The sequence below is a fragment of the Lampris incognitus genome, chromosome 5 (assembly GCF_029633865.1).
Source record: "Lampris incognitus isolate fLamInc1 chromosome 5, fLamInc1.hap2, whole genome shotgun sequence".
NCBI lineage: Eukaryota > Metazoa > Chordata > Actinopteri > Lampriformes > Lampridae > Lampris > Lampris incognitus.
This window is the reverse complement of record NC_079215.1, coordinates 14293864-14313873: the sequence shown is the minus strand read 5'-3', so window position 1 is coordinate 14313873 and position 20010 is coordinate 14293864. Positions and strand designations below refer to the sequence as shown.

At 44.1% G+C, this 20010-nt stretch overlaps 1 protein-coding gene across 1 annotated transcript in view; it reads right to left on the bottom strand.

The window, feature by feature from the left end:
- Window positions 1-735: 735 nt before the first annotated feature.
- The window catches only part of znf827 (zinc finger protein 827), a 73493-nt gene continuing 54218 nt past the window's right edge, over window positions 736-20010 (bottom strand). Inside the window, 6 exon segments of the mRNA XM_056279769.1 lie at window positions 736-1786; window positions 4703-4880; window positions 5029-5232; window positions 8157-8323; window positions 10532-10703; window positions 14517-14654. Of these exon segments, the coding sequence (XP_056135744.1) occupies window positions 736-1786; window positions 4703-4880; window positions 5029-5232; window positions 8157-8323; window positions 10532-10703; window positions 14517-14654 (1910 nt within the window).

Genomic DNA, 20010 nt, shown 5'->3' with positions numbered 1-20010 from the left:
AACTATGCATATGGTTTCACCATAATACAAAACCGAGAGAAATCAAAGCAGTGGGAAAGGGCAGGGCTATAAAACTATGTACAAGATTGATAAATAAGTAAGTGCGTGGTTTGAGGCGTTGCTTTGGAAACGAGCCTTTTTTTTTTTCAAAGAAAAGCGGTCCGTTTCATTAGTTCTTGTCCACGGTGGGCCGCTAACACTTCAGGATATTTCGTATCAGCTTCCTAATGACGTCAAAGCTAGCTGAAACACAGAAACAGGCATGCTATTTTGATGCATGGTAGCGATCGACGAAAATGCACTAGAATGTAGCACTTGCAAGTTTTGTTTTGTCTTTTTCAACTTTTTTCTTGACAACAACCAAAGAAAAATATCTAAAAACAGATACATTATTTTCCTCAGATAATGCAATTGGGTCCAGGTCATTCAGAAGTTTAAAAAAGAAAAAAAAAAGGATAAGAACAAGAGATTAGTAGTAGTAACAATTATTCAATTGATAGAACCAATAGGAAAAGCAGCTTTTTGATATAAATGCATTTTTAGCACATACAGCCTTTTTCTTTCATAAAGATTTCTTTTTTCTTTTTTTTTCAATAAGTTTGTTTCTGTCTGGTCCAGCTTATTCTGCTGGTCTGATTGGAAAAGAAGTCGCTCCCACTGCAGCGGGTGAGCATCATTCCCGCCACCGACTAAGGAGTGAGAGGGGGAGAGGAAGGAGGAAAGAAGTGGGTGAGGTCAAACTGTCTTGGCCCTCTCCATCAGTCCCAGGTAGGCTAGGAAGGAGTGTTTGTGGGAGCCGGGGCCGGGTGAGGAGTGAGAGGGGGATGGGGAGGTGGACGAGAGTAGGAAAGGTGACCTGGCGGGCCGCGATCTGGAGTGGGGTGAGTGGGGATGCGAGTGGAATGTGAAGCGGCTGTTGTTGGAGAACAGGGTGGTGAGGGGGATCAGGTGCGCCCGTTCATAGTTCCTGTACTGCTCGAAGACATGGCGAGAGGAGGGGAAGAAGAGAGAGGGGCTGCCGCTGCTCGGTCCGCCAAAGCCTCGGCTGCTGCTGCCATTGGAGCTCACCAAACAGCGCTGGGCTGCTTGGGGCGGTACCTGCACCTGGTGGGACTTCCCCAGTGTGAGCGACAGGGCGACCGACTGCAGGGCCTGCGAGGCCGTGAGACTCATAAGGGGGCTGCTGCTCCCGCTCCCTCCGCTGCTTCCTCCTCCCCCTCCCACTAAGGGCTCCTTGCTCTGACTTGTCGACAACCCCCCCGGCGACGTGCCCTCTAGCAGCAGCTCCTCCTCTCCTGCCTCCTCATCCTCCTCTTCTTCCCCTCCACCTCCTTCTCCCCCTCCCCCTCGTGCGCCTCCACCCGGTCCCCCTGCCCCTCCGCCCTGGTGTTTCTTAAGGTGGCGGCTGAAGACAAAGGGGTGTGTAGTGGTGAAAGGGCACTCTTGGCAGCCAAAAGTCTGGCGCGGCGCGTGCTTCAGCTTCTTGTGCAGGTTGAGGTTATCCTTACGCTTGCAGCTATAAGAGCAGCGGTCACAGTGGAAGGGCCGCTCGCCTGTGTGCACACGCACGTGCTCTATCAGCTTATTAGCCGTCTTGGACAAGTAGCCGCACTGCTCACACTTGTAGTGGTTGCCCAGGCGGTGGCCGCGCATGTGTGCCTCCAATGAGGCTTGGTCGGGCCACAGCGCCTGGCAGATGCGGCAGCGGTACTCCATCTTGCAGTGCGTCTTGAGGTGGCACTCCATGGCCGCTGGACGATTGGTGGAGTAGATACAGAACGGGCACCTGGAGAAGGGAAACAGCGGGCCAGGGGGGTGGGGGGTGGGGGAAGGAGGGTGGGAAGCGGTACAACACACAACAGCAGAAGACAGTTGAAAGGAGGAAGTGCCCAACGGATACAGAATCACAATACACACCTTGAAATTTGAGAACACACACACAGGGGTGAAGAGGAGAGGGACAGGCAAAGGAGAAGTATGTGTGGAAAAATTATAGTTTTAATTATTCTGAATGTGTGCCCATGTGGGGTAATTTTATAAGAATGTGTGTGCGTGTGTGTTTCCATGTGTGAGGGGCTGACAGGCTGGAGAAAAGATGGGACCAGTTTGACATGAAGGGAAATGAAGAAATGGAGTGGCACTTACATTTAAATAGCACCTTTCATCTGCTCAGGGCCCCAAAGCGCTTCACAAACCCTGCAGAACAGAATCACCTCAGAAAAACCTCAAATAGTCAAGCCCCTCTCTCCGTCTCTACACACCCTTACATATATGGACACACTAATCAAGTAACACTTGCTTACACTGGACATGGAGGTTAAAAAATGTACCCTTTTTGTAATAATTCAACTAAAATCTCTGCTGACCTGCTTTCATCCCCATAAGGTCATTATAAATTTGTTTGGCTACGTTTCGCCTGCTCTTTGAAGCAATTAAAGGTTCAGTTGACATAAATAAAGGGGACATAGCGGGCCCGTTAGAAACTAAAACATACCCCCCCCCCCATGTGTGGATGATTTTGCAGAAAATAGACAAAAAATTGAGTTCCCTCATAATAAAAAAAAAAAAATCAAAATGATCATGGGTTGCCTCCATCTTTTTCCTACCCTTGCTAGAAAAATTCAGCAGCCACATGTTCCTTTGCCTCTTCAGTGACACCAGGCCCTGAGGTGACTGGGTTTGGTATCAAACGTTTAACCTTTAGTCTATGCGACTTTGGCGCCAGACTAAGGATACATTAGTTTTTACCACATAGATCATTTGCAGAATACGCTATCGTTCACTCGAACACCACAGGTTGGCTATGAAGATGCTGACTGCAGAGTAGCATCACGCCTCAGAGGGGGCTTTTCTGGACAGCAGTGTGCTTTCAGCTACAGGATTCTATACAAGGACTCCCCAAGTAAGTCTTGTGAAACTTTCTACAATACATCCACAAATAATGTTAACACCCTGAATCCACAGATGGCTAAACAAAAACAAAATGTAGAGCACACATATTTTGTTAATGACAAGATGAGGCGATAATGGCAATGATAGTCAATGGTTCTTCACATGCACAGATTCATTGTTATGAGAACTGAAACATTGGAGAAAAAAAAAGACTTGTGTTAGTTGGAATGATTTTTTTTAAAGGCCAACATGTGTTTCTACTGTCCTGAGGTCTATCCTGGGTTTTAAAGACGGTGTAGCAAGAACCTTAGGTGAACGCTTTTATGTGGGTGGCCAAATTTTTCAATCCCAGGTGGCTACAAATGCGTCACATGTTTTCTTGCACCTGGTATGTTATCGCGACTGTCTTAAAAGCACAGACCAATGTTATAAGTGTGTGGTGCAGTGGATCTGTTGGTCTAAGGTTAACAGATGGACTACATGTTAGCTAGACAGACTTGAAATGGTACATAAAAATGTCACAGTACAGCGGAGATTCCTGTAGGATTGGAATATGGAACTGGGAAGAGGGGTGTGTTAACAGGGGAGCAGTGGATGAGGGAATAAGGTTGGGCTATTTCAAGGTAGTGAATTGGTGCCTGCATAATTCTGCATTTGTTTGCAATTTTTGTGTGAGTCCTTAGTATCTGGGGTGGAGACAAACTAGAACATGGAAAAAAACTTTCATTTTGGGTCAGTGTTTTATCAAAAAAGATTGAGTGTGTGTGACCTTGCAAGCATTATGATTTTTTTTGTCAATATGCATTGGAAATTGGCATGTAAATGTACCGGTAATTGAGTGGGGTTTCAGTTGTGAGAGCGCCAACATTTGTGCATCTGTGCTTGCAAGTGTGTATGGTGAGGTGAACCACTGCAAGTGTATACTAACTCTTGAGGGTTTGTCTATAAGACGCCTGCCAAAAAACTGGTAGAAAAAAAAACAACTTTGTAACATTCTTTCTTTAAGGGGAATGGGTCTGATTTTGATTGAAACAGATATTATTTGCTCTGGAAGAACTGGAACTTTCTTACAGATTGCGTTCATCAGGGTTCTATTCTTGGCATGATTATTATCTGCAGGCAATGGAATAACAGAACTCATGACAAAGGCCCTGTCCATCTCTTCCTTTTTCTGTTCCAAAAAGCCCCTGCAAATGCATTGGCAACTGTCTAATGAGTTCCATTTGCCAATATCTACGAGAGAACCTTTGATATCGCCAATCAGTACACGAAGCAAGCAAGAAGTTATGCTGACTGACTGGAGGACTGAAAAAAAAAAAAAAGACATGAATTTTCAATTTCACTTTTTGTTCATCATTTTCCGCAATCTATAACTAACAACTGACTCTTAAAGGCCAGCGGAAAAAAAAATCAGACAATGCTAACTGTGGTTCTTGTAACATTGCCCCTTGTTAAAATTAACACTTCGAAAAAAGACAGGTTTTTCCCAAAGATTTTGTAAGATGGTAATGCTCTGCACAATTTTGTGGCATAGTGACATTAAAAGGTACCTGTAAAGGATGAGAAATTTTAAGCAGGTGCTACAAAACTGAAAAGGTCACGCAATGCTACCGTCTCACTGTTGAGGGAAAAACTTTGCAAAGTAGTGTTTCTTTTTAATCTGTTTGCAGTTCTGATTAACTACTCGAGTGTGTGTGTGTGTGTCTTTGTGTGTGTGAAGGGTCATGTGTTAAAGGACAAGGGGGAAGCGGGTGAGGGAGGGGAAGAACGGTCGGAGTTAGGAACCTCTGTCTGTACTTGCTTTCCTTACTTGAGCCCTCCGGAAGGGACAGTGTGGCACTTCTTGTGCTCCAGCAGCTGCTCGGGTGTCTTGAGGAACTTGTGGCAGACGTCACACTCAAACATGCGTGTGATGAGGTGTATCTGGAGGTGCCGCTCGTACATGCTGCGCGTCTTGCACACAAAGTTGCAGAAGACACACTCGAAGCCTGGAGAGAGTGTAGAGGATGGGGGAGAGAGCGTTAGTGAGCGTGAGTAAATGAGGCAAGGTGATAAGCTGGTGACATTTGTTCCCTAAGGTTTCAAGGATCAGTCATGGGTAGTGCATTGACAGTGATGGTTCCTATGATGCCTTGCCTTTCTCAGACTTTTCCTCTGATCCCGAATGACTTCCGGAGCTGGATTGGCTGCCCGCAGAGGAGGGCGGGGCTAGCAGGCTCTTGAGTTCTTCGTTACTGTGGGAGAGGTCTCCGCCCTCAGAGCTGTTGAGTGAATCGCTGAGAGCTGATAGAGAGGAGGAGGTGCTCTTAGTCTCGCTCAGGGGGCTCCGAGAGTTCAGAGCTAGAAAAGAAGGAGAGGGTTGGTACTCTCTGCAATATAACGATCCTCATCTTTAATCATCACAGCAACGTAGGAGCAATGTTTGCTTTTAAAGATTCATCCTGGCTGATAAAACATGATTATGACAAAGACTAAGTGTGCTATTGACTGCCTGATGCATAGTAATCTTACAGAGCTGCAAATCACCATTTACTTCACATACATACACACACATGCAGGCAACCGCAGCTGCAGTGCTCTGTCCTTTGACTGAGGCTCCCGCTGCCAGTCCAATCAAGGAGCACGGTGCATTTATTGATTCCTCACTCCCAGTGTGAGATTCACAAGGATAGAGAACGAGAGCGAAAGAAATAGAGCGAGAGAGAACGAAAGAGAGGTGGGGGGGGGGGCCGAGGGGTGAGGAGTTAGGGTCACTGCCATAGGAGCTAAGATGGCGGGAGCATCTCAGGGCACAGCTTAACAATGATCACTCCCTCAGGAAGGAGGGAGAGCGGGGTGCAAAGATCGGGAAATGCTTTGTGTTAACTATTACACACATGCAGACACGCACACACAAGTCTTGAGTTGTACGGTTAGGTGTGGGCTACTATGTGTGGTGTTTCATCCAAATCAAAAATATAATTGGAATTTGCAGCACATTTGCAGCAACATCCTGAATACAATGTTCAACCAGTTTTGCAAAAAAATCCCATATTTTGCAGTATTCACCATGTTTTACATCAACTAGGCCTAATGCTAAAAAGTACCAATGAATTGAGACAAAAAAAAGAAAGCCTTCAAAAGCTGCGAGCCGTGACCGTGAAACATATTTTCCTCTATTCTAATTGAAAGGTATTCCGTCAGCTTTTTTACCTTGTAGCTTCATCTGCAATTGGCCAAGAGCATTGACAATATTTGAATGAGAAAGGTAATTCTAGCTTTTGATATTTCCAGAGCAAATAGCAGCAAAAGAAATAGCCAACAGTTACTGAAAAGGGCACCAGACCAACCCTTTGCCCATTTGGTGGATACCAGCCTTTTATTCGCCTCATCCTCCCAGTTTTAAAGATATGCCAAACATGGCTGAGTGAGATACTATGGGACGAGGTGGGATCAAGGTAAGATGAGTCTGACCTTAAAATAGGGTTCTAAGTTTGACTTGAAAAATGTGGACTGCATGTGTCTGGGAAGTGGAGACTACAGGCACTATACCTGCACATTTGTGTGGTCGGCTGAAGTGTCCATGCTGTGTGGGTGTGAGGTAAATGCCAAGCTAGGCTAAGGGACTTAAAAGATGGCCACTGTGGCATTGTAAACCCAGCTCAACTCCAAAGGACCCAAGGCCTATTGATTTTTACCCTCAGGCACGATAACGGCCAGCCCTCTTAGATAAACAAGGCAACTGTGGCCTCTGAAAGACACTTCAGTTGTCTAGGCTGGACAATCCCACCAACACACAGAAAAACACAGACACACAAGCATGGACATAGGCACACACACTCGGCGATAAACTGGACAAAGCTGTTTCAGATGAAAACACTTATCGATCAACAGGGGTTCAGACCTGAGGTTTTGAAGGTCTAGATGAGGTCTACCGAAGGAGGCCATTCTACTCTTGTTTCTCGTCAGTTACTGAGTCCTCCTCTGACAATAGGTTTCTTTTTTTGGAGTTTAAATTACCATTAACTTACAACACTTTGACTTCAAGTAATCAAGTCAAGTTAATTTGGATAGCCCAAACCACAAAGTAGTCCCAAAGGGGCTTTACAATCAGTGCAATATGCAAAACCCTCTACCCTTAGACCCTCGACCTGAATGAGGAAAAACTCCACTGGAAAACCTTATCAGGGAAAAAAAAAGGGGGAGAAACCGCAAGAAGAAGAACAGAGGAGGGATCCCTCTTATCGAATGCACAGAGTACACAAAATATTCCTTGTTAGTGCCCTTCCATACAGTGTAATTGGCCACAATGTAGGGCACATTTTTCTTAAGAACAGGAGCTCTATTGTGCGGTTGTATCCCCCAGACTCTTAGGGGAAGCTGTAATTTCTCATTCAGCATGTTTTGAGAATGCTGCAAGTATATGAGGCAGCATGGCTCAGGAGGTAGAGTGGGTCGTCTAGTAATTGGAAGGTTCCTGGTTTGATCCCCGATCCCATGTCAAAGTGTCCTTGAGCAAAGGGCATCTGGTTGGCGTGGCGGTCTATTCTGTTGCCTACCAACACGGGGATCGGCGGTTCGAATCCTTGTGTTACCTCTGGCTTGGTCGGGTGTCCCTACAGACATAATTGGCTGTGTCTGCAGGTGGGAAGCCAGATGTGGGTATGTGTCCTGGTCACTGCACTAGCGCCTCCTCTGGTCGGTCGGGATGCCTGCTCAGGGGGGGGGGAGGGGAACTGGGGGAAATACCGTGATCCTCCCATGTGCTACGTCCCCCTGGCGAAACTCCTCACTGTCAAGTGAAAAGAAGTGGCTGGCGACTCCACATGGATCAGAGGAGGCATGTGGTAGTCTGGAGCCCTCCCCGGATCGGCAGAGGGGGCGGAACAGAGACTGGGATGGCTCGGATGAGTGGGGTAATTGGCTGGATACAATTGAGGTGAAGGGGGGGGGATAAATTAAAAAAAGTGTCCTTGAGCAAGAAACTGAACCCCTAACTGCTCCTGGTGAGCAGGTTGACACCTTGCATGGCAGCCTCTGCCATCTGTGTGTGAATGGTTGAATGTGAGGCATAAACTGTAAAGCAGTTTGAGTGGCCGGTAGACTAGAAAAGCACTGTATAAATGCAGTCTATTTACCATAAGACAAGGGAATTGCGAAAATATTCTACCGATGAGGATTAAGAGATTCCGGCCCATGTAAAGCTTCTGCTTTTACCAAAAATGTTCCTCAAGAGTACTACAGAGCAATATTACCACAGGCACACAGCAGGGACAGTTTTCTACCTGCGTGCCCGGCACTGACGTGGCTCTTCATGTCGCTCTCCTCCACGCAGACATAGTCACAGATGCTGCAACAGAGTGAGAACATCCACTGCTCCTTGTCCACATGGAGAGACATGTGGCTGACAAACTGGGCGTTCAGCTCCGTCTGGAAACCGCACACATGGCAGCTGGATAGAGAACAGAGGGCGAGAGAGGGGAGAGAAGAAAGAAGAGAGGCCAAGAGAGAATGGTTAGCTATGGGACTTATTTTACCCTTACGTTTTGACAAGCCACTGGGTTGTGATTGCGAGTTCAACGTGCGCGCAACTACCTACATCTACATGTAGGTTGTGGTGTCAACTTATCAGAGGTCTTTATGATTGGATGCATCATCACTGTTCATATTCAGAGATGTTATGGTTAGTGTAGATTACTAGAGGTAATAATGGGCTGCTAGATGTTAGTTTATTCTTATATGTCTTGTTCAGACATAGGAGACGATGTGCTACAGGGTGTGAAGTCAAGTCAAGTAAATTTTATTTGAATAGCCCATCCATCCATTATCCAAACCGCTTATCCTTACCCAGGGTTGCGGGGATGCTGGAGCCTATCCCAGCAGTCATTGGGCGGCAGGCGGGGCGACACCCTGGACAAGCCGCCAGTCCATCACAGGGCTTATTGAAGAATAACCACTGAGCTTTATAATGCTACAGCTACAAACACGTAGTACTCTCCATAAAAAAAGAAAAGAAATAGGGTGGACGGCAGGTTTCGGACTAATAAACAGTCCAAAATGGATGAACGATATAACGATCGGGGAAGTTTCTACTTCCGATGAAACCACCTTAATATATGAACCTTTTATCTAAAGACCGATTAAAATTAAAGAAACATTAGACTCAAGAAATTTAACCCCTGGGAACTAGATGAGAAGAATTTTTTTTTTTTTAATGACCAGGATTTCACTCCTACCTAAAACGACCACCGGTTTTTAAACTCTATATTCTGTCAAGATAAATACCCAAATGAGATGTTAATGCTTGCATATGTAAGTATGTCTGTTAGGAAACAACTGACAACAAAATTAACATTTTAACAACTATAACACAATTTTTAAACAATTTAAACTTCAGAGAGACATGGTCGAACTTCCATTCTGTTACCCAAACCGCTTATCCTGCTCTCAGGGTCGCGGGGATGCTGGAGCCTATCACAGCAGCCATTGGGCGGCAGGCAGGGAGACACCCTGGACAGGCCGCACTGTATTTTACCAAAAACAGTTGACGCTCAGTAACTCTCATAAAATTCACCAAAACTCACTTAAGTGCATCAAACCTGTTACACGGATAACAGTGCAAAATATATTACAACACGTGAATCCACAGTATTAGCACAAAATGGCGTCTGCACTCGGCAAAACAACAGGTTGCTTTGTTACAGTGTGTGTGTGTGTGTGGGGGGGGGGTCCTCTCTCACACCCACATACAGACACTTAACTAAGCTCGATAAAATTCGGCTCTAATTTGCTCAAAATATCACTATAACAATCTCTGAACACTTTTAACATGTTAGCAAGTTACTAAAGTCACACTAACTGTTCATAATCCACAACATACATGGTCGAACTTGAATAGCAAAATTGAAAAAGTGAAAATATTACCTGAAAAACAAAACGGAAAACACATAATGCTTATCTAACAAACATTAACAAGGCCTATAAAACGTGAAATAGCCCAACATCACAAATTTGCTCTCTTTTCAACCTATAGCTGCTCCAATGCACATAATGCCCATAACTGTCTGGTCTGGGTTATCTGTAGTCCATTAACACCTGTCATGTTCAGTAGTTAACCTTCATGCCAGCAGCTACATCACTTTTCTTTCACAGCGTACTCTAAGCCTAAAATTTTAATATTCAATACAAACCAATTTTTACTTTGAAGTCCTACATAAAAGACGAGTTTCTGGGTGTCCGGGTAGCATAGCGGTCTATTTCATTGCCTACCAACACAGGGATCGCTGGTTCGAATCCCCGTGTTACCTCCAACTTGGTCGGGCATCCCTACAAACACAATTGTCTATTTCTGCGGGTGGGAAGTTGGATGTGGGTATTTGTCCTGGTCGCTGCACTAGTGCCTCCTCTGGTCGGTCAGGGTGCACCCCCCCGGATCGGCAGAGAGGGGGTGGAGCAGCGACCAGGACGGCTCAAAAAGAGCGGGGTAATTGGCCAGATACAATTGAAGAGGAAAGGGGGAGGGGGATTGAAAAAAAAGAAGAGATGAGTTTCTCTCATCTTTTATAAACCAGACTCAGCAGGCTTGTTTGTAACAGTCCATTAGCGCTACCTTTTTAAAGGCCGAGGTGGCCGTTGTAGTCTGTCGTTCTGTAAGTAGTACCTGTAGTAGTAGGGGCAGTTCTTGCGCTCCGCTGACTCGGCGGTGACGGCGGTGACGATCTGCTCGGCGTCCGTGTTGACCAGCCTGACAGAGTGGATGGTCAGGTGCTGATTGAGGTTGGCTCTGCACTTGGCTGCGTAAGGACACAGGTGACACTTATACTTCCTCTCTTCTGCAGCAAAACACACACAGACACACAAACCCGTCCTCGTTTTACTTATCACGCCTGGTGAGAGTAGTCAGTCACACTGTCAGTCTCTGCGTACTTACCCAAAGCTTAAACCCACAGCCAGTTGCTAGTATCAAACCCCATCTTAACATAATGCAAACTTTAAAAAATAGATACATTAATGCTGTCCACACATTCTGTATACTGCCCGTTTTAAGGGTCATTCATGACCCGCCTTCATTAAACCTGTAAATTAAAGCAACTTAATTCAATTTTAAACCCAGAAGACACAACCTGTAATTCATCACAAACTTTGTGACTATCTGGGTTTTCCCTCCTCACAGTACAGAAAGACTGCATTTAATCAGTGCACACCACTTGTTTTTATAACAACACACCTCTCATACTTGTTTTCTTTACTAAAGCAGAGGTTTATTATTATTGTTATTAATACTATTATTACTATTATTGCTTAAGGTACTGCATAAGTGTAAAAATTAACTTTTTAGCAAGAGATAGCACTTGTATAGCCTAAGTAAGTAGCAGAATTGTGCAGAAAGTAGTTTTTGTCTTAGGGTCAAACATGACCCTAAGACAATCTTAGTACCCTAGTGGTGTACAGCTTTCATGGAAATATGAACAAAACAATGTTTCTTTTTTTTTTTTATTTCTAATGTTGGGGTCACTCTAGGAAAAGTCATCATATTTCAAATTGAAAAAAGATAATTTAGGGTCTTTTCCCTACTGTTAAGGGTCATTTTTGGACCTGTAGACAACAGCAGGTTAAAAAAAAAAAATCTTGCGCTTCAGACGTTACCAGATTCTCTGGGTATGTTTTCCTTGTGATGACTTTTAAATTCCAGCAGATTGTAAAAATATAGTACATGCAGAGACAAGCATGCATGCACACACACAAACACAGACAGAGATAGTGGTGGTAGGTTACATTACACATGAAGGGTGGGCAGACAGCACAGCCATTACAACACACATTAATTGAGAAGATCTTTTAAAAATACACCCAAAGAAAGTAATACCCAATTACTCCCTTACAAACACCTCCAATCACTGCTGTCTCTCTCTCTCTCTCTCTCTCTCTCTCTCTCTCTCTCTCTCACAGACACACACACACACACACACACACACACACGCGCACACAAAATAAACTTGCCCCAAGGACAGGATGCCAGGCAACCTTTATGTAGCTAGGGAAACCAAAAAGACCACCACGCTGACATATGCCCCTGCTTCTGCTCTCTGTGGTGTGGCCAAGCTGTTCACAGCCAACCCCCTCAGATGGTGTGTGTGTGTGTGTGTGTGTGTGTGTGTGTGCGCCTGAGTGTGTTTGTGTATACGCGAAATGTGAAAGCATGTACAGACGAGCGGGGGCATTTTGCACGAGACTCCATTTGTGTGCTCAGTGATTTCATTTACTCTCCCAAGTAAGTTCAATTAATTTTTAAACCAACGTGTGCTTAAATGAAAATGCTTAGTAAAAGGATGATGACGCTCTTTTTTTTCCCTAGTAAGAGAGGGCTCATGGAGAAGGAGTGATGGATCATTTGAGGGGCAGGGAATGGTTGGCTGTTTTAAGGAGCCAAGTTTAATAACAGAGCTCTATCCTGAGGACGTCTCCTGTATGCACACATATTAGATAGATAAATATAGTTAGGTAGATATAGTCTTTATTGTCCTGCAGGAGATGTTTTCACTGCCATTACATGTACAGAAACATATGGATAACTGCACCACAACATACAGATACATAACCACATAACATTCACTCACACAGATAAAGATCTGGCTCTATGCTAGGTCAGCAAGGCAGTTTGTTAAGTGCCGCTGTGGCAGAATGGACAAAACTGCCAAAGCGAGCTCTTCTCCATTTCAGAGTCCTGTATCTGCGGCCTGATGGCAGTAGTGGCAAACTTGAGTTGACAGGGTGATCGGTGTCATTCACGATTGTGAGTGCAAGGCGTGTGATGGCTCTGTCATTCATGTCTGAGAGGTTGGGTGTAAGGGAGAGGATGATCTTGGAGGCAGCATGTGTGATCCTGGTAAATTTGTTTTTGTTGGAGATGGTCAGCATGGTATAGAGACAGGGGGAACAGTACCGCAGGATGGGTTGGATTATGCTTTTGTAAAGTAACAACAGGAGGTGGGGGGCAACAGGAAGTGGATGACGTGGAGTCTCTGCTTGGATCATTTATGAATATCAGCGATGTGTTGATCAAAGCCGAGTTTACTGTCTAAAGTGAGTCCAAGATATTTGAAGTTGTTGACCTGTTCTACTGCCTTGCCGTGGATGGAGCTGGGGTTCAGTGGAGTGAGGGGTGTGTTTGATGTGTTAATGACCAGTTCTTTTGTCTTGTTCACATTCAGTTGGAGGTAGTTGTCCATGCACCATTGTGTAAAATTAGAAATGGAGTGTTGATAGGCTGTCATGTGGTTATTATCATTAAGTAGTCCAATATGGCAGTATCATCAGAGTATTTGTAGTAAGTGGTGATGGGTGAAGGGCTGATGCAGTCATTTGTGTAGCGTGTAGAAAAAGGAACTGAGGACACAGCCCTGAGGGGCTCCGGTGTTGGTGATGATGGCTGATGATGTTACTATACCTATTCTCATAGCCTGTGGTTTGTTGCTAAGGAAGTTGTGGACCCAGTGGATGAGGGGTGGTGAAGTTTCTTGATCATCTGGTGGTGTTGAATTGCATTGAAGGCAGAGCTGAAGTCGATGAAGAGAATTGAAGTGAAGTTGCCAGGTGATTCCAGCATGTTGGAGGAGGGAGTGGAGGAGACATGCCACAGCATCCTCTGTCCCCTGTTCGGCCGTGTAGGCAAACCGATATGGGTTCAGTTGCGGACTGACAGCTGGTAGGATGGTGCGCAGCATCAGTTTTTCCAGGCATTTCATGGTTATGGGAGTGAGTGCAACCGGTTGATAGTGGTTGGGTTTAGAGGGGCAGGGTTTCTTGGGTACCAGTATGATGGTGGATGTCTTCCAGAGGGGGGATAAGATTCACAGTAGATGGAATAGAGGATGGGGGAGAGCTCCATGGTGCAGAGTTTGAGCACCCTAGCCAGGATGTCATCTGGCCCTGGTACCTTTCCAGGTTTGCACCTGCCCAGCTGCTGTTGGACATCCTTCATGGTGAAGGGTGGGTGTGTGGGTTCATGAGAGGGGAGGGTACTGAGCAGCTCCTCAAAGGTAGCAGAGTGGTTGTGGATGTCAAACCGTTCGTAGAAGGTGTTCACAGTGTTGGCAAAGGTGGTGGGGTCTGTCGTCGTGGAATGATCTTGAGTTGATTTAAAACCAGTTAGTGTTAAGCTTTGTTTTGTGTTCATGTCGCTAAACTCCTGCTCCAATCTGTCCTTATATTCAAGTTTGGCCTTAATAATGTCATTTCTGATCTGTGTGTTAAATGTTTTAAGGGAAACCCAGTCCCTGAAATGCCATCTGCTTTTCTTTCAGGCTGCGCTTAATATGGGAGGTAATCCAGGGCTTGGAGTTGAGATATTTGAGAGTATTTATGGGTATGGTGGTGGTGTTATGTGTGTGCGTACAAGCATGTGAGAGAAGTACAACATAAAAGACATAATCAATTTTAGCTACACCTGAATGAATGAAGAGTGTTTGTACTTGCATGTGTGCCTTCATACTGGGAGGCATCATTCTAGCTGGGTAGTTTTCCCAGTGAGACTAATCACAGTAATAACCTCTTTAAAGTAAGGGTAATCCAGTCTAGCCTTCTTCATTTACAAGACAACGCACACAGAGGTACACACAATGACACAGACATGCAAACACACCTACCTGTGTGCAGGGACAAGTGTCTGGAGAGGGTCTGCTGTCTACCAAATACCTTGCCACAGACAGGACAGGGGTAGAGTTGTTCATTCAATCTCCACTGGGCAATCCCGTTTCCAGTGACCTCACCACCCTTTTCTGAATCTGGAACAATGAGACACACATAAACCATCATCACCACCATGCCAATTATCCAAAACAGCATTTTACAGATAGACTGCAGGGTGTGACATCACGTTGACATTTACTAAACTGACTGCACTTATGAAGTTGAAACACACATGCACGCACACGCACACACGGTTAATACCGACAGGGTGTTTTTCCCTGTCCATTTATGAGTCAATGACAAGGGCGGGCTGTCTGAGTGGTTTTAGCGGCTGTCCAAGATGCTTCTGCCATTGTGATGAAGACTTTATAGAGAAGGTCCTGGAGATGAAACATTTCCTAGAAAGGGGTTATTCTACTCAGTGAATAGAGGAGACTCATCATGTTGCTCTATCTAGGCCTGGATCTGACCTATTGAAAAAAGAAAATTTTCCAAAAGGAAAACATTACTACATACACTCCATAGGCTCACATGGTTAGGAACACTATCTTGAAATATTGGCGTATCTTGGCCACAGATCCAGTCCTCACCCAACATTTTACAGATCCACCTCTCTTTATTTATAAAAGAGGACTTAACCTGTGCAATAAATTGGTTAGCACAACCATATTGCCTAATCCCCAACACTCTCCTGGCTCACCTTAAATAGGGAAACTACCCTGCTCAATGCCATAATATTTGGAGAACTAATGACTTTCGACATCCTAGGACAGGGAAAAAAAATTTCTAGGAAGGGGAGTTATCACATGTAATACAATTTTTTTTGTCTACCTGTTGAAATGCCTATGTGATAAACTCTTGTGTTGGTAAAACTACCTGTCCCCTTAAGCAAAGAAGTAGCGGACACACAAGTTCCATAAAAGACACGAAGATATGAACTATCCCATAGCCTGTCACTTTAATAACCACTCACACCTCATTTCCTCCCTTGGGTTCCAGGGCATGGAGCAGATTGCTCTTCATAGAGGCAGTGATGTTGACAGGAGGTTATGCCAGAGAGCGCTTTTTTTGGGTCCACTCTTTAGGAACACTGCAACCACTGGGTCTGAGTGAGGACTTTGACATGAGTGTTTTTCCATGAATATATTATAACAGATTCTATATGTTCTATGTTATACGACGGTTATAGCTTGATTTTTACATAGCATCTAACTATTGTTATTGTCTTGGGAATATTGTAAATTATGTAAATTCAATGTACTTAGTGTTTCTTGACCGTCTCCGTAGACACTGTCTTAAACTTGTAGTCCACTATATCTAGGACTACAATTTCCTTGGTGTTTAGTCACACAAGTCCAACTGATTGACACAAATGTTCTGCATTAAGGCTAATCAAGTGATGTTCTCTCAGCCCTTGGTGCGTTCACTTGCTATCTGTTCATGCCTTGAAGAAGGTCTCTGACCGAAAGCTCGCAAATACAAAACAGATTCTTGCACAGGTTTGAGTGTGCAGATGCTCTTCATTCAGCTGTTGTCCAAATGAAATGGCCAAACTCCTTCCCAAAACGGTGCCACTGGCAGCATTTACAAACTGAAGTTTAACCTTTCTTGAAGTGCAATTATTTTGACCAGTCCTGTCTAAACAAACACTATCAATTTCACCACAAAGCTCATGTTTGTCAGGTGACACTTCACAACAAAACTACACTGAGCATAAGAGGCTGTCAAGGGGATTTGAAGCTACAGTAGGAGACCATGGACGACAACACTGAACTGTGCATGCGTGAGCATGTGACTTCATAAATGATGCAACGACAATCTGTCAGACTTGGTAAGAGAATTGAAATAATGACATTATGTAGTTATTGACCAGCTAGCCAGGCAGCTTGTGTCATCTCTGACAACACTCCTACAGAGCCCTACAGTTCAACTACTACAGTTTTAGCCAAGGTGCAATAACAGTCTAGGTAATGATAAATATGACAAGACTTTGATTTGAAAAGACAAAATTAATTTTGTAACATCAAATGACCAATAACTGTAATTACTTAAAGAACCACTTAAGAAGAAGCAATGGCAGAAGTAGGGTTTATCCTGAAAGGCCTCATAGCCACAGCTGGGTTGAGAACAACGTGTGTATTTCATAGTGTTCTGTAGAATAACATGGAAATACAGACACCACATCATACTAAATTCCAAGCCCCCAAGGGGTGCTACTCTGTGGCTGGTGCTGTGTTGCTCCCATTCTGGGCATGCGAGCAGCAAAATGAACATAAATCCACTATAACAAATGGACCAATAAAGTGTAATTAACTTAATTTCAAGCTGTGGTCTTATGGCAGCACACAAATGTACTCTTAGCACAACAACCGCTCACTTTTGGTGAGCTTTACCACCAAAAAAGATCAGGGATATATCCCCGAATAAGGACTTAGTTGTGTGTGTACATATACTTCAAAAAGAAACTAAAATAATCACACATCCTTTTCTTTATACCTTTCTGCAATAGGCTCATTCCAAGCAGCATTTTGCATGGCTTTTCATGCAAATAAACCAGAATACTACACTCTCAACCCTATCTCCATCCTATGACAAAAATAGAAAAAGAAAGGGGAAAAAGAACTGTTAAGAGGGGGAAAATGAATAGAACAGCATTACAGGGAAAAGAGAATAAACCTTACGGTTTAAGTACAGCACTGCATTAAGATTCGAAGCCACACTCAGGGGGAGTGTTGCGATCTCTTTGCCAACCCCTGCATAAAAATCTTGCACCCAAAAACTGAACAATAGTGGGTAGGGTCAAATGTTCTGTCCTGATTTGTGTAGCCTAGAAACAGCACTTCACCTGCCTTGTACGTTACCGAGGGGGAGGAAATTCTGAAAATACAAAGAGGAAACAATTTACACAACCGAGGATGGATTTACCAACTGGCACATGAGACTGAATCATGTTAGCTGTCCTTGGCAGAAATGTCTTATACAGCCTGCAGGCGGGATGCAGCTAAAAGGCATGTTTAATGTGAACAAGACTATATTTCCATTTCAGGTATTGTGATGCCATACAGAGACTCCAGGAATGAGCAAGTTGGGTCCTTTCTTGATATATGCCTGCAGCCCTCCCATTATAGCTTAACTGTTGTCTGCCTACCTTTCCAACATACAAATGTCCTTCAAAAAAGGGAGAGAATGAGGAGAATATTTTAAGATCCTTTGCATTCTTCTTATAATTCTAATAATCAAAGCTACACTCTACAGTTAGAACGAGGCAAGAATAAAAGAGCTTAAAATAAATTTGGCATGAGTGGAGTAAAATTGAGGAATCATTGTGATAAACAGCTCGCACTTGGTTCAACCTTATTTGCATTGTTCAGAGGGACAGTGCTAAATAAGAGGACCTCGCAAACCTTTTTGAGGCTGGACCAGGTTGGTCACACTTGCTGACCTTGCCCTCATCTGGTGCCCACCCTGGTTCACAATTCTCTCATATTTTTTCCGCATTTTTGTGGCACATCTCCACTTTTTTTCCCCCACTGTCACAACCTGTCCTATGACTCCAACATCCTACCGTTTACTCCCAGATGACAATACAACTACACCAAATGTGTGGTCTCCATTTACAGCAATGAGAGCTTCCCTGAGTGACTGATTTGGTGGCGAGAGAAGGAAACAAGAGGATGTCATGGAAAAACAACCCCTCTTACTGTAAAATCTGTCATAACATTATTTCCACTGAGCATAGAGGGGGCAACGACACTGATCACCATCGAGAGGCTGAAAAGCATCAAAGGGCTGTGACAGTAATCCAGGGCCAGAATCATAGACCTGCTTGGTAAATGGGAGACTTCATGCATTAGTATATGTGGTGATTAAGATGGCAGTATTAGTGGCTTTATGAAATTAAAGTATTTAACTTAAAAAGCAGTGGTATTGGGCTGATTATTTTGGTTTGTGTACTTTCAAAGTTGCCAGAATGCAGGAAACAAAGTCACACTTTGGTTTGAAAAATCTGAGGTCTCAAGGTTGACAAGTACAGTATTCCGTGATTCCTTTTTGTTTTTCCACTAAATGGTGTCATAGGAAATGCGTAAGATGCTCACCCCATGTGGTCCTATTCAAAAGTATCTTATTGTTTGCACATTGCATGAGAGTGCTATTCGAAAGCATTAGTAATCTCACACAATGCGTTTGCCAACAGTGGGGTAATCATCCAAGTTTGAATTTCCTTTGTATAATGGGAGCTCTACGGCCTTCAATAACGCAATAATATCACTTCAATTCATAGCCCAGTGAAGACTGATGCTGGTCGTAAACTTAAATACTTTGTGAAATGAACCTTTGTGAAAGCTAAAAGCAGGCTAAGCATATTACCCCAGGGAGCAGTGATGCTATAATCAATGCAAACGGTTATAAGCCTTCACACGCTGTTTCTGTCTGGGCCCATGGGTCTAGCCTAGTGTTGGTTAAGAGGTTGTTAGTCCTCAGGTTGTTAGTCCTCGTTTTAATGCTTAAAACAGTCATGTTCATGTACACTTTCATTATGAAAGAGCCTGACAATCGCATTGTACTACTGTGGTCACTTGACTTCCAAGGCCACACTTGACAACTAGTTGTCGTCTATGTAGCGCAGCATGTTTTAGGATATTGGAGCAACCCAGATGTTAGGATCCACTAACAAAATTGGTTTTTATTTCTCTTCATTTTTTCCAGGGGGTGGGGGTGCTGTATGTTGGTCAAACAATAAAATGAAATAACACCTCTGTTGTTGTAAATGAATCCCTAAGTCTCATCATCTCTCATCATCAGCCGCTTCTCAGGGGTCGGGTCGCGGTGGCAGCAAGCTAAGTAGGGCACTCCAGACGTCCCTTTCACCAGCAACGCCCTCTAGCTCCTCCTGGGGGATCCCAAGGAGTTCCAAGGCCAGATTGGACATGCAGTCCCTCCAGCGAGTTCTGGGTCTACCCCGGGGTCTCCCCCAGTTGGACATGCCCGGAAAACCTCCAAAGGAAGGCGCCCAGGAGGCATCATAATCAGATGCCCAAACTGGGCATCCCTAAGTCTAGGAATGCAAAATTTAACAAAATAGCTTTGCCATTCTGTTTGTCTCATTTATTGGAATATTAATTTACTCACTGAACAAATTCTTCACCAGCAGTCCCATCATGTTGGCCTACATGGTATTCTCAACCATAATACACCCTCAACATTTGGTACAGCTGTTACTAGGCAACACTTAGTCTTGTTAAAAGTTGAATCTCATTTAAGAAAAAAATCTTGTTATGGAAGAAAACTAAGAATTATGTATGCAACTGTGTATTCAAAAATTCACTCTGTTCAGCTCTTTATTAAGCTCATCTATTGGAATAATAAATTGGACATTTTTGCAAACTGCATAAGGCACAACACGAGAAACAAAACAAAAAAAGAAAATAGGTTTATGAAATGAGTAGATTT